General features: G+C 39.1%; 1 protein-coding gene across 1 annotated transcript; it reads left to right on the top strand.

Moving 5' to 3' along the window:
* Positions 1-718: 718 nt before the first annotated feature.
* Positions 719-5,032, top strand: LOC104451878 (cytochrome P450 CYP82D47). Its single transcript, XM_010066441.2, has 2 exons — positions 719-1,675; positions 4,326-5,032. The coding sequence occupies exons 1-2, from the start codon at positions 719-721 to the stop codon at positions 4,947-4,949; spliced, it is 1,581 nt and encodes a 526-aa protein (XP_010064743.1). The 3' UTR covers positions 4,950-5,032.
* The last annotated feature ends 8,186 nt before the right edge of the window (positions 5,033-13,218 follow it).

Raw genomic sequence — 13,218 nt, 5'->3', positions numbered from 1 at the left:
TTTATTATAGGCTCTTTTTATTGTTTTTTTATTTATGAATTTGAATAAATTAATTTAAATATAATAATTAATCATGTATATATAAAAATATTTATTTAATATTTAACGTGTCGGAACGTGTGGGAATTCTCTACTTTTTGAGAAATGGCGTGTCACATGTCGTGTCGTGTCGTGTTGCGTGTTGCGTGTCGCGTGTCGGTGCTCCTAGTCAATCTTGAACCTTTGGGCTAATTTGTACAAATTTTTTCATTTTGCAATTTGATCCGATCCATTAGTTCATAAAGCTATTTACTTGATTGCAAACATTTTTGGAACACCTCTAACAGAGGGACAAATAGTCAATTTTGAAAGAACTTATTGTCAACCTCTTTAACATATGAATCTATCTAATTTAGAAGGGAAGAACTTGTATCAATATTTTAATTTCAATTTAAACATAAGTTTGATTCATACTCCATGTTCTAAGAAATATTTACAATCCAAAAAAAGGAAAAACGGAACTCAAATTAGATACTCCGTTATGGGCGCATCATTATTATTATAATGTTAAAAAGAAGGAAAATACGTCGTTCATCTCTCTCCAACTTTTTACCGGAAAATGGAGTTCTATAGTAAGAAAAGATATGAATAATAAAGAAGCAATCTAGGCATATTCTCCTCGTAATCCCTCTATAAATAGGTGTCCTCCTCCAACCCACAGTTTTACTCAGCTAGAACCATGCAACTCCTTCAATATCACACTTCACCAAAAGCGGCCATAGCTGGCCTCTTTGCCTTAGTCACCTTCCTCTCTTTCTTGATAACAAGAATCCTTCGGAAAAAACGGACCACCGGAGATCAACCACCACCATCTGCCGCCGGCGCGTGGCCCATAACAGGCCACCTCCATCTTCTCGGAGGTCCGGATCCACCCCACATAACCTTGGGCCAAATGGCCGACAAGTACGGCCCGATCTTTGCCATCAAGCTTGGCTCGCATCAGGCCATAGTGGTGAGCGGCTCGGAGTTGGCCAAAGAGTGCTTCACCACCAACGACAAGGCGTTCTGCAACCGCCCCAAATACCTTGCCGCCGAGCTCCTTGGCTACAACTACGCCATGCTCGGGTTCAGCCCGTACGGCCCGTACTGGCGGCATGTGCGCAAGATCGCCACTCTAGAGCTCCTCTCGAACCACACCCTCGAGAAACTGCGGCACGTGCGGGAAGCTGTGGTAAGAGCCTCCATAAAGGAGGCTTACGAACGGTCGAACGCGCAAGGAAACACGCCGATCGAGATGAAGAGTTGGTTTCACGCCCTAACCTTCAATGTTATCTTCAAGATGGTGGGGGGGAAGCAGTCCGATGGGACGACGGCATCAGAGGAGGACAAGGACCAGAACGACAGGTGTCGGATCGCGCTAAAGAGCTTCTTTGTGTTGAGTGGCCAATTTGTCGCGTCCGATGTCTTGCCATATTTGAGGTGGTTCGACGTTGGAGGTTATGTTAAGGCGATGAAGAGAACGGCCAAGGAATTGGACGATGTGGTCGAAGGGTGGCTGGATGAGCACAAGCGCAAGAGGGCTTGTGGGGAGGCCGAAGGTGACCGAGATTTCATGGACGTGATGCTTTCCATTCTTGGTACTGCGGACGAGCTGCCCAGTTATGATGCTGATACTATCAATAAAGCCACTTGTTTGGTGAGTTTTCCTAATTTGAAGAAATCATTACATGAACTTACATATGTTAGAAGTAAATTTGAACTATTAAATACGATAACCATATATGGATCCCACATAGATCTCACCAAATGGAATGGTCTATTTATCTTATCAGATTTACCATATTCCGGTAATTTTTTTCTGCAAAACGATAATTTTTTAATGAGGATAGTTATTGAAAAAGTCTTAAATTTGTTGCACTTGTTTAATTTAGTCCTCAAAAACCTTTTAATCATATTAATTTAATCTTAAATATTTTCACATTTTGTTAATTAGTTTATCCAACTAATTATAGTTAGAAATCACTGATGTGGATGCTAGCCGTCCTGTATGGATACTTTTCTATTCTATTCTTTTTCTTTTTTTTCTCTTTCCTCCACTGATCTCTAACCTTGGCAGTGGTCGACAATTACTCGACCTCGCTAGCTTAAATTCAGCCTCGCCTGAGGTCTCCCCTTACTGGCCTATAGTGAGGGCGACCCATGTTGGCCTCTAGTGAGGGTCAGCCTCACAAGCATCGAGGGAGGGTTGGCGTTGCTTAACGCCGGCAAGGACAAGTTTGATTGGAGCTAGTGAGGTCAGCCCTTGCCCAAGGACAACAAGTTGGCTTCTTGCTGATAGTTTCCTTTGACCGATTGTGGGCCATCACCGAGGCCAATAGAGGAAAAGGGAAAAAAAAAAGGAGAGAAAAGTACAAAAAATCAATAAGAAAATTTCGAAGAAAAATTAAAAATTAATAAGTTTGTCTACATTAATACCGATTGTGCCATGTAGGATAACTAGTGCACACGTCAACGATTTCTAATCAAAATTGGTCGGATGGACTACATTAGCAATTTTTAAAAATGTTTAAAACTAAATTGGCCAAATTAAAATGTTTAGGACTGAGTTGGCACAAGTGCAATAATTTTATAACTTTTTTGGTAATTTAAGCATGCTTATCTAAGCTAATTCAAATTGACTTGGGCGCTCGTTGTTTTAGCAATGGAGGTTCTCTTTGTTGGAAGGAGAAGGCGGGTTTCCAATTCAAGGAATCAGGAGCCACCGTAGCTTTTTCCTTCTTTTTGCATGTGGCTTTTGGTCATTCAGCAATGAAAATTGCCATATAGGCCAAGGGTACAACATAAAGTTACGAATAAATGTTTGAAATGTTAATACTAAATTTATGAAATTGATTTACTAAATGATGAAATTGATTATGATTGGGTATTTGAAGTTTGAACAACTGGCTCATCAATAGATCAGTAGCCAGTTTCATAATTAGATTCGGCATCCATAGTATTATTCTATCAACAATCATAACTTTGGCAACTCAAATATATTCATACTGTTACTATCTCTATTAATCTAATCTGAATTACATTTCTAAGCTTTCATTTTAAGTTCGTGGAGGATTGAAGATTTTTATCGTAGCACTGGGAAAATCAGAAAATGAAAAAGCCAAAGACAAATATAGCAAAGAGGAGAGAGAGAATGAAAACCTTATGTTTTGCTGCGAGTATCGTTTTACGACGATTTTTTCAATTAATATTAGTGATTTAAGTTTCTCAAATCAGTTTGTCTTGTTCTTTCATAAATTTGTACTTGCGAGTTGGTATTAAGAAGGGTTGTTGATTAAAAAAAACGATGTGATAAATGAAGTAAGCGAATTGGTTTTCACTAATTATTTTATAAACCTTTTACTCCATATTGTAGCTGGTCTAGTTGTTCATTCGACCGAAGGGCATTATCAAGGAAAAATTTATGTTTAAAATAATTGAGTGAAACACATTTCTTCTATTGACGAAAGAAAGACCAATAGGAAAGAAAGGAAATAACGGCAATATAATGAGGCTGCGCCGTTTATAATGGAAAGCGTTGTTTGTAGACAAATCACACGTTCCAAAGTGTAAATCTCCTAAACACGAAATATTATGTGTAATTAAGTCTACAGGACGTAACCATACTTATCCTGCAAATCGAAGCCATTCATCTTATATGATTTTACAGTGGTCATTATTGTGTTTGCACAGTAATTCGTTTGTATTTGTTGACGTACTAAACAATCACATTAAAAGAATCGTCTATCTAATTAGAGGCATCTTTGGACCGGAAGTTCAAATGGACGACAAAGCCAAAGGAAATTATTTTAAAGTCTCAGACATCTCAACTACCCACTAACTCCCGTCTAATCTGACGTTTTTGAGTTGATTATTCCTAAACTTTCAGGAAAAATTATTCTTTAGGGCCTGTCTTTCGGTCCAACGTTAAAAATGCCAACGTTGGATCAAGAAGATAGGTATTATCCAATTCATTGACGTCGATTGCTTTTGTCGATTACTTTTATAAGTTATTTATGGAAGTCATTGTCGTTTGTATTTCTGACAAAGAGCCAAAAGATGACAATATTTAATATTGCCGTCAAAGATCATTTCTAGATTCATGTTAGGTGTCCAATGTGAATAAAAGAAATTTATATATGATTCAAGTTGTGAAAAAGAAGGTACGACTTTTACAGGAAAAAAACGTCATCCTTACTCTAACTAAATTATGTTTACATGTATTAGAAATTGTCAGTTAAGTTGCATGAGTTGTATATTTACTTCAATAATGACAAGTATAAAGAAAAACTATGTATATATATTCGTAGGCACTTATATCGGGAGGCACAGACACCACGGCGGTCACATTGACATGGGCTCTGTCCCTTCTACTCAACAATCGCCATGTACTAAAGAAGGCTCAACAAGAACTAGACTCTCAAATTGGACGAGAGAGACAAGTGACCGAGTCCGACGTCAAGAACTTAGTGTACCTCCAAGCGATCATCAAAGAGACACTGCGTCTCTATCCTGCCGCGCCCCTCTCCGTGCCCCATGAGTCCGTTGAGGACTGCACGATCGGCGGCTATCGTGTCCCTGCAGGCACTCGGCTCCTGCTCAACATCTCGAAGCTCCACAAGAATCCGCTGGTCTGGCCCGCTCCTCTCGAGTTTCGGCCCGAGAGATTCCTGACCACTCACAAGGATTTGGACGTTCGGGGTCAGAATTTCGAGTATTTGCCCTTCGGAAGTGGCAGAAGGATGTGCCCCGCAGTGTCCTTTGCTCTTCAAGCGTTGCACATTGTGCTTGCGACTGTGTTGCATAGTTTTGAGATTGAGACCGCATCGGATGGACCGGTAGATATGACGGCAGGTATGGGAGTCACCAGCCCTAGAGTTACTCCTCTAGAAGTGATTCTGACTCCGCGCCTTCCTCTTCATCTCTATGTCTAAATTTGGGAGGGTGAGATAATCATTATAAGAAACACAATCTGTCAAAGTATCATCTGCTTTTCAATTACGAAGAGGGTGCATTTGTGTTCTCTTTCGAAAACATGTAATTTACGTATAATGAATCTTATGTGTACGAGATTTCTCTGTCCCTTCACGGAAGACATCAGTATATTTGGTCTAGACGGCACTTCGATTATTATTAACCCACCACCGCGCATGCGTGATTATTTTCGTGTTTTTCTGTCATAGAGAAATCTATATAAGAAAAATGTCAGCAAATAATCAAATGCACCCATTTAGTTCTGAAATATATTGGAGAATAAATTCATAAGGTGTATTTAAAAAAAAAAAAAATTATAAACTGGATATGATAAGTTCTTGAAATGGCAAGTGCTCTGAGGTAAGCGAAGCGAATAAAGACAATCTGAGAGTTTCTACCTTAATAGTAATAATAAGACTAAAGAACCGAAATTACTGTAGCTTATATTGAGAAAGAAGAATTTATCAATTACTAGTAATGTCACGACCTTCGCTTTCCGAGAAAAATGGCCAATGGATTATTAAGCTTACACCTATTTTGAACTCTTCCAAGCTCATACCAATTCGCAACTTAGATTTAGTTTCACATTTAATCTATTCAAGAGTCGGCATTAATAATTTTTTAGTCGGTCGATTAGAAATCCAAATAAAGTATGGGAGAGTACATTACTTTTACGAATCATATATTCAATGGATTCGGAGATTTGATTATGCTAGATTATTCTAACACCCGTTTGATATCTTTCTCTTTTATTTTAAAATATATTTTGCATGCAACTTAGAATGATTATATCATGCTTGTAAGCAAAGATTAAAATAACACTCAATAATCAAATAACAAAATAAATAAATTGCAAGAAAGAATAAACTTTAAACAATGCAAATTAATTAATTTTTTCTTTGGCTTTTTATTTATCACATAATGAGAATTATGCTATATGCAATGCATGTAATGCAAACTTGATTTTGTTGGGATTAACAATACAACCTGAAAGTATTAGCAACTTTTGCAAAGATTAGGTTAAGTAGATATTTCAATTAACGTGAATTAAGTTGTGTTATAATGCAAGTAAGAGCAAGAGAAACCGATAATTTGCTCAATAAGTTACAATTGGCCAGTATTGATCCTTTTCAGATGATAGATTATACCATCAAGAATCAGCTATTGCTCTTAACTCTTGTACACTTGATCTTTTGCACGATTACAAAGTAGCAAGATTACAACAGTGAAGGTAATAGACAAATAAGAGCTTTTAGCCTTGAACACGCCTTTTAACAGATTTGAGAGTTTGTATGTGTCTCTAACATTTTGGTGTCACGGATCTTCTCTTATATAACAATATTCAATCTTCCCGTTCGAGATGTCTTGTAGAAGTGAGAAGCAATTAGATATCCATTGGTGTTGTTATCCAAGGATAGAACTGCCCATACAATTTTTTTCTATAACATTTGCAAGTTACCTGAAATAGCTACTGCTGCTGTGTTATTGCTGTAACTTTGACAGGCCTGTCAGATGGTGTGACATCATGAAATTCCAGTTCTGCTTTCAATTGAATGAATTGTACTTTTCATCGACATGCCTATAGTTATATTCTCTAAGCTGATCACTCACAGGATAACTAGTCTATCTAAGGAAGCCGTTAAGGGATTCTAACGTAATAGATTTGAGAATTCGATCAGAAATCAATTGCTCGACCGTACTAGTTTGCAAGGGTCATTACGGCACAGTTAAAAATCGATCAAAGATTATAGATAGGTCGATTCGACTGAGATGTGTGATCAAAGTGTTGGTGATTTCACTAGATTGCAAAATTCTCATCGATCGGCATTAGGCCGATTTTTCTGTCGTTTTGCTGCCCTATGTCCTTATTTGAAATCTTGAGATTTTCATAACAACCAAAAGTCGCCAATGTGTCAATGATGTACATTGTGGCTCGAAAATAATTGACCATGGGTCAATTGCACTAAAAATTTCTAAAAGCTACCCAATAGGCTATGTCACACTAAAATCGTGGTAGATTGAAATTAACCGCGAATTTAATTCCAATTATAGAAATTGAAAGTTCTATCATGTCACAATTTATTTTAGAATTGTTAACTCATCCTCTGAAGATTTCTCTGCAAATCGAGATTTTTTGGCGAAAATTCAATATAAGGCTGTTTTTGTCCGGAAAATTCAGAAGATCGTTTTTTATTGCATTTTTGGATGCAAGTTGGTTCTATTGGTGAGGAAAAATGTTAATTTGGTTGAGGACACCTTGGTGGAATTTATGAGGACTGAATTGAATTTAATTGGAGAGGAATTTGGCTCAATTTGGAGGAAAAATGTTACAAATTCGTAGGCCATGGGAGGAGGGACTTTTGGACCACTTCCTTGGCTTGCTAGAGAAGCTTGTTGGCTGTAATTTGGCTGAGGATAGGGCAGACATGGTGGGGGGCCATCTAATGATCAAATAGAGGATATTTTGGCCAAGGGGTCCCTCCATTTGGGCAGCCGGCTTCATCTTCTTCTTCAGAGCTTGCTTTCTCCATATTTAGTGTGTTTGAGCTTCCAAAGAACCAGAAAATTGAGCTAGCCACCGCCCTTGCTTGTCACACTCCCACCTACTATCGTCGCGCCTCAACACGCTGCCTACGAGCCCCACGCAAACCCACGCTAGCCTGTCGCTCGTCCCGCCTGTTCCGTCGCCGTGCCGCTCCTCTTGAGCCTCCTCAAGCCATGTTGAGCTCCTTAAACCGTCATCCGGGTTGTCGAAGCAACTACTGTCGCCCGTCGTTCACTACTGTAGCTCGTCCACCCGTCTCTCATCGTTCCCACACCAACTGACTTCTGTTCCAGCTCTCTCGGCCCAAGAACAGAACTGAGAGGCCCTTAGCCCAGCTATGTACTGTTAGGCCCGTTTCAGACCTCTTCTGGGCCTCGCTTGGCTTCACTGCTAGGAGGTTTGTCGCCTGTCTCCGCGACACCGTTGCCATGAACTCATCGGATCGCAAAACCGGTGAGTTTACTCACTAAACTCTATTTAGGGAGTTATCGATGCTTAAGGGTTGATTAGTTTAGGCTAAGTATGGTTTAGGTGGTTAGTTAGAATAGATTAGCGATTTAAATATTCGCTTATGCATGTTAGGTGATTAGAACGGCTTAATTATAGATTAGATAGACTGTATTATTTATCAAGATTGGTTCAGAAATTTTTCGGACCCGTCTCGGTGTTTAATTATGCTTTTCCGCCCTAAGTTTCTATTTTTTGGCATTTAATTGTATTTATTTAATTAATTTTGGTAATTTTTCATTATTTATTATTTTTCGTAAATTATATTGGGATAACCAGTGACTAGAACTTCGTGCTGATTGCAATGGTATGCTTGGTTTATTTAATTGAGTGCTAGTTTGTGCAAATTGAGTGGAAATTGTAATTTTGGGTATTTATTCCAAAATTGAATAATTTTGGTATTTTAATCAGAAAATACCAGGTGTCGGTTTACAACGCCAAAAATGTCTTTGTGGACTATTATAATTAGTGGGATTTTCTAAAAGAAAGATATTGCAATTTTGGCTCTGGTCGATCGTGTACCTTACACACGATTATTTTTATCGAGGTTATTTTTAACTTGGTGATTTGTCAGCTTGTGAGAGCCTTATTGCATGTTAGCTTGTGTGAGCATTTATCGTTAGCTTGTGAGAGACCCTTTGCATGTCAGCTTATGAGAGCAGTATATTGTATCGGCTTATGTGCTTTGATACGTCAGTTTGTGAGAACGTTATACCTTATCAGCTTGTGTGAACTATGATCGTTTATCAGCTTGTGGGAGCATGATCTATATATCAGCTTAAGTGAGCTACTATCTAGCTATATTAGTTTGTGAGAGCTATGAATATATATATATAAGCTTGTAAAAGTGTTGATTGTCTATTTTAGCTTCACCCTCCCTCCATCGCACTCAGTCACACCCAACCTAGTCGGTCAGCTGGCGATGATGGCAGCATCCCTAGCATAACCCCGTCGCGACGGACATGCACGGACAAGAACTCTTGAATGACAGGGCCGGTGGGTGATCCAACGTCGTACAAAACCAAAACCCGCACACAAACAAAAACTAACTCCTGTATCTCGGGGTGACGATGCTCCGTACACTCGCACTCGACGTCGGTCAGTATACCATAGAAAGTATCTTGGGTGACTGGCGACAGAGACATAACTCATAGTGTGAAATGTTAGTCTCCAAAAGGGGTGAGTACAACCACTCAGCGTAAAAGATCCATCAAACTACAAAATGCAACAAGTAAGACAACCAAGATTTCATGTGAAATGCACATATCATCCATGCAATCATGCATATATCCCTATGAGATCCATTCAATGCCTTAATGGCCACATTTTCAATGCCAAATAGTACTAACTCAAGTTCATAGACAATTTATGTCCCATGCCATATGTTCACACATGCGCATGATTCATTTCCCATTTTGATTTTCAAAAGGATCTCATTTTTCCCAAGGACCAATATTTGCATCCCTCCTGACTCTTGCACTCAACCTGGCATCGCGAGACCTTTGGCACACACCTTCGGGCATCTCGCACCTCAACTGGCATCACGAGGCCTTCGACACACACCTCCAGGCATCTCGAAACTCCCGAGGACATTCGGCACACACCTCCGGGCATCTCGACACTCCTGGGGCATCATCGACTTAGCCGTCCGATGGTATCATCAACATCACAATGTATACATATATGTCTCACTTTAAAAAAAATAGCATTTGATGCAATAATGTCAAATGTTTCAATCAATTTTTGATGTCATATGATATGCTAAATGTCACCACATATGCTGTATAAATAACAACCCGAGATATCACATCTCATAAAGTAATTCATTTGTTCTTGAAAATAAAACAATTTTCGGATAAAACAGAATGCACTCATTTAATTAAAATTCTAGAAAAATTAGTAAACGATCTTAATAAATTATAAGAATTTAACATGTTATAAACGAGATCTAGAGATAAAGGTTTTATGAAGAACACCATGTCAAGAAAACTTTGTACGAGTCTCTATGGTCCATGCATCACAGCCATAAAACTTCAAACATCACTATTGCACAGTTTTAATAAAAAAATTCGGTATAACCTCTAAATCAACTCAGAAAATTCTGAAATTTTGATATGTTATAGATAAAACCTAGAGGTAAAATTTTCATGAGATACTCAAAGTTGAATTCATTATAGATCATGACCTATAATCACTATAACTCTCCATAACCCTCGGTAACAGTCTCCAGATTTAACACTTTCAAAGAAAAATCGTTTCACCTACTAATACTTGTCCATTTCTTCTCAAATTTTAGTATGTTACTCCTCAAGATATCATCGACAACTTTCATCGACATGAAGTCAAATTAAAAATAGATAATTGCATAAAATTCATGGAGTCGCCAAAGGTCAAGCTGTTTTTCCATGAAACAATTTACTAGCCTAAAGAGCTACTCCTATACTTTCGAAATTCCAACATCCAGCACATCCAAAATCTATTACACTTCACACACAACCACAGCAAGTATCGTGTAGATAATGGATTTCACTTGCCTTAAGTCCAACGCAACCATAGCAAGCAAAATAGGGACTTGAGAGCTTCGGGCGCGGCTCGATCGACGGCAAAGCTAGGTGGCGTCGATGGCGGCAGCAGGCGCACGCATGGCGGGGCTGGTCTCCTTCTTCCCCTCACCGATGCACCCTCACGAACTCCCCTTTCTCTCGGTTTCTCACTCGAACTCTCTTCCTTTTTCACTTGCTCACCCACTCAAACTCTCTCGGTCTCACTCTCTCTCTCTCTTTCTCGATCACTCCCTCATTCACTCCGCCCCCTCCTCTTTTTCTTTTACTCTCATGATTAGCTAGTAATCATGAGGTTTTGCATGGAGGATCTCCAGTGAAGCAAGGTGTGGCGACACCTCATGAAGTCCCTTTGCCACTTGTCAAATTTCATGCAATTGATAGGGCCTCATTTGGCCGGGCCTTATCAACTGATCCAAGAAGAAATGTGGGCCGGTTTAGGCGTTTTTTTTTTGGGCCTTAAGAAGTCAGCCCACGTCTACTCTTAATATCTCACTTTAATCTCCACTTATAATTACATAATCACTAAGATTTGCACAGCCATAAATATTACAACAATACACAAGGATAGTTCAATTCATAGAGTACACGGCCAAAAATTTCTTATCAACCCATCTTATAGTACAATCTCGGTCTCTTAAGAGCATATGATACATTTCCAACAAAGCAATAGTCCATTCAATGCTCGGCCTTGTTTAATTGTAATCCATTGGTCTAATGACTATAATATAGTCCGATCGCGCTTCCATTACCTATTCATGGGTCGTAGTGCATTTAGAGATCATTATAAAATTTTAGGATGCCAAAGATGGATGGAATTGAATTATATATGGTACTGATTGATAGATAGTACGGATCATTTTGATGGTCTCGAACTGAATTGATTGACTAAGTGGATTGATGGATTGATGATTTGAATTAGATTGATTTGTTGAATATATGAACTGTGCTGACTTGTAGGAAGGATCTGAGGTGAGTAAGTCCTCTGTCACGTGCATGCACGGGAACGGCACAGCTCCCAGGCGGCGTGTAAGCGCTAGACGGTGGTCGGGTGGGCGGCAAAGGGTGTCAACAGGCATGGGGAGGGAGTGCTGGCTGTTCTTTGGTTCTTTGAGCTCACAAAAGGCTTCAACAATGGATAAAAGGAGAGGAGAAGAGGAAGAAGAAGCCAACTGCTAAGGAGGGGCCACCAAAATATCCAAAGCTCTCAAGTTCATGCCTCACCAGCCTTGGCTGTCATCCTCAGCCAATTTGCGGTATCCAAGCTTCCTCAAGAAGCTTCCTAAACATCCCAAAATGTTGATCCCCCCTTGGCTTACGAATTTTGGACAATTTCCCTCCAATTGGACTCAATTCCTTATCCAATTGAGCTCAATTTGACCCCCATAAAATCAGCCAAGGAGCCATCGTCCATCTCATGATTTTTCCTCATCAATTGAACCAATTTGATGGCAAAAAATATGGCAAAAATGGCCTTCTAATTTTCTCGGTCCAAAATAGCCTTACTTTGAATTTTCGCTGAAATCTTGGGTTTGCAGAAAAATATTCGGAGGACGAATCAACATTCTTAAAATGAATTATGACATGATAGAACTTTCAATTTCTGAAATTAGGTTTAAAATCGCGGTTAATTTCAACCGGATAGCTTTAAGGAATTTTTAGTGCAATTAACCCGTGGTGAATTATTTTCGAGCCACATTGTGTATCTTTGACTTATTGGCAACTCTCAATTGTCATGAAAATCTCGTAGTTTCAAATATGGACACACGGTACAAAAATGACAGAAAAATCAATCTAGTGCTGTTTGACGAGAATTTTGTAATTAGGTGGAATCACGCACTCTCTAATCACATACCTCTGTCGAAACAACCTATCTCCGGTCTCTGATCAATTTTGAAAGTGTTGTATTGATCATTACAGATTAGCACGGTCGAGTAGTCGATTTTTGGTTGAATTCTCAAGTTTATTGCGTTAAAATCCCCTAACGACTTCATAAGATAGACTAGTTGTCTCGTGAGTGACCAACTCAAAGAAAAGAATTATAAGCGTGTTGAAAAAAAACCCAACTCATTTAATTGAAAATAGCATTGGAAAATCAGGATGTCACAACTCTTCTCCTCTTATAAAAATTTCGTTTTCGAAATTTGAACCATTACAAATCTTTAAACAAAAAAGGTGGGGGTATTGTCATCTCATTGAATCTTTGCTTTCCTAGGTTGCTCCTTTTGTACCGTGGTGTTGCCAGACCACTATAACCAACGAGATTGTCTTAGTGTGCAGAACCTACTCCTTCCAATCTTCAATCTGAGCTAGTCTCTCCATGTATGACACTCTATCATCCATGTCTAACTCTTCAAAATTCAGCACGTGGGTTGGCTCGGGTTCATACTTTCACAACATCTACACGTGAAAGACGTCATGCACTTGCGCCAGTCTTGGCGATAATGCAAGACGATACGCTAGAGTCTCTATTCTTTTCAAAATCTCAAAGGGACCTATGTACCTCGGACTCAACTTTCCTTTCTTGCCAAAGCGCGAAGTACCTCTCATCAGTGACACCTTCAGAAAGACGTGCTCAGCAACTTGGAATTCTAATGGTTTTCGACGCTTATCTGT

Source organism: Eucalyptus grandis, chromosome 6 (assembly GCF_016545825.1).
Source record: "Eucalyptus grandis isolate ANBG69807.140 chromosome 6, ASM1654582v1, whole genome shotgun sequence".
Classification (NCBI taxonomy): Eukaryota; Viridiplantae; Streptophyta; class Magnoliopsida; order Myrtales; family Myrtaceae; genus Eucalyptus; species Eucalyptus grandis.
This window is presented reverse-complemented; position numbering and strand designations above follow the sequence as displayed.

Bases quoted from the DNA above. Each gene is read 5' to 3' on its own strand.
- LOC104451878 (XM_010066441.2), top strand. From the start codon at position 719: ATGCAACTCCTTCAATATCACACTTCACCAAAAGCGGCCATAGCTGGC. The intron at 1,676-4,325 runs GTGAGTTTTCCT...ATATATTCGTAG, and splicing joins TCAATAAAGCCACTTGTTTG to GCACTTATATCGGGAGGCAC.